Source organism: Poecilia latipinna, unplaced genomic scaffold (genome assembly GCF_001443285.1).
Source record: "Poecilia latipinna isolate Pla-1442-1.1 unplaced genomic scaffold, P_latipinna-1.0 Scaffold127, whole genome shotgun sequence".
In the NCBI taxonomy this organism is placed as follows: domain Eukaryota; kingdom Metazoa; phylum Chordata; class Actinopteri; order Cyprinodontiformes; family Poeciliidae; genus Poecilia; species Poecilia latipinna.
In genome coordinates, this window is record NW_015112743.1 from 499,387 (window position 1) to 500,527 (window position 1,141).

General features: G+C 35.2%; 1 protein-coding gene across 1 annotated transcript in view; it reads right to left on the reverse strand.

Annotated features, from left to right (window-relative positions):
- Positions 1-1,141, reverse strand: part of LOC106945077 (structural maintenance of chromosomes flexible hinge domain-containing protein 1-like) — a 41,131-nt gene that overhangs the window by 22,392 nt on the left and 17,598 nt on the right. Inside the window, exons 25-26 of the mRNA XM_015028508.1 lie at positions 180-265; positions 5-93 (exon numbers count right to left, since the gene is read on the reverse strand). Coding sequence (XP_014883994.1) covers positions 5-93; positions 180-265 — 175 coding nt within the window. The remainder of the gene's footprint in view (positions 1-4; positions 94-179; positions 266-1,141) is intronic.

Consider the following 1,141-nt stretch of genomic DNA (forward strand, 5'->3'; position numbering starts at 1 on the left):
TGTCAAGACCTTCGGCTTCTGCAGAAAAGGATTTCCCACAGGTGGAGGTCAGCTTCTTGGTTACATTATTATACTGGTCCACAAGTTCCAGCTCTGTATGGAAAGGAAAAGATATAAAGTCACAAAACGTAAAACTAAATCTAAAACTATTTATTTTAAATGATCAAGTTTAAGCTTACTGATGTCTCCAGATAAGGTTTCACCAAGTTTCACAATGCTTTGAGGCAGAGTTACTTTTAGCCCTGCTGGTTCATCAGGACAAGGCCTATGAAACAAAATAAGGTTGTGCATTTGAAAAAAATGAAACATAATTTTAATAGAAAAACAGGACTATACAAAGGAAGAACTGATAAATGCAACAAATATTCACCATGAGAATACTTTTAATTATTATCTGTGTTTTTGCATGACAGTATTAATAAAATGCCCCAGATGGCTATGACAGCTTGATTCTGATATAATAGGAATGTACATATTCCTCAGCAGGTGTCCATAATGAGTCAATTTATGACCAATGTATTTGAATAATGACTTGTACTCAAAAACCTGAATCCTATTTTGTCCCCGAATGAATAATTAATCTGTGCTAACAAAACTGCAATTTTGTTGTGGGAGTGTTCACATAGGAATAAAACATAATGCTGGACATCCAAAAATAAAAAAATCAGTAATGTTTAGAATTTCAACAACTTAAATCTGTAATAAAAAATACATTTACAGTGGTGTGAAAAAGTGTTTGCCCCCTTCCTCATTTCCTGTTTTTTCGCATGTTTGTCACACTTAAGTGTTTCGGAACATCAAAGCAATTTAAACAATAGTCAAGGACAACACAAGTAAACACAAAATGCAATTTGTAAATGAAGGTGTTTATTATTAAAGGAGAAAAAAAATCCAAACCATCATGGCCCTGTGTGAAAAAGTGATTGCCCCCTAAACCTAATAACTGGTTGGGCCACTCTTGGCAGCAACAACTGCAACCAAGCGTTTGCGATAACTTGCAATGAGTCTTTTACAGCGTTCTGGAGGAATTTTGGCCCACTCATCTATGCAGAATTGTTCTAATTCAGTTACATTAGAGGGTTTTCGAGCATGAACGGCCTTTTTAAGGTCATACCACAACATCTCAATAGGATTCAGGTCA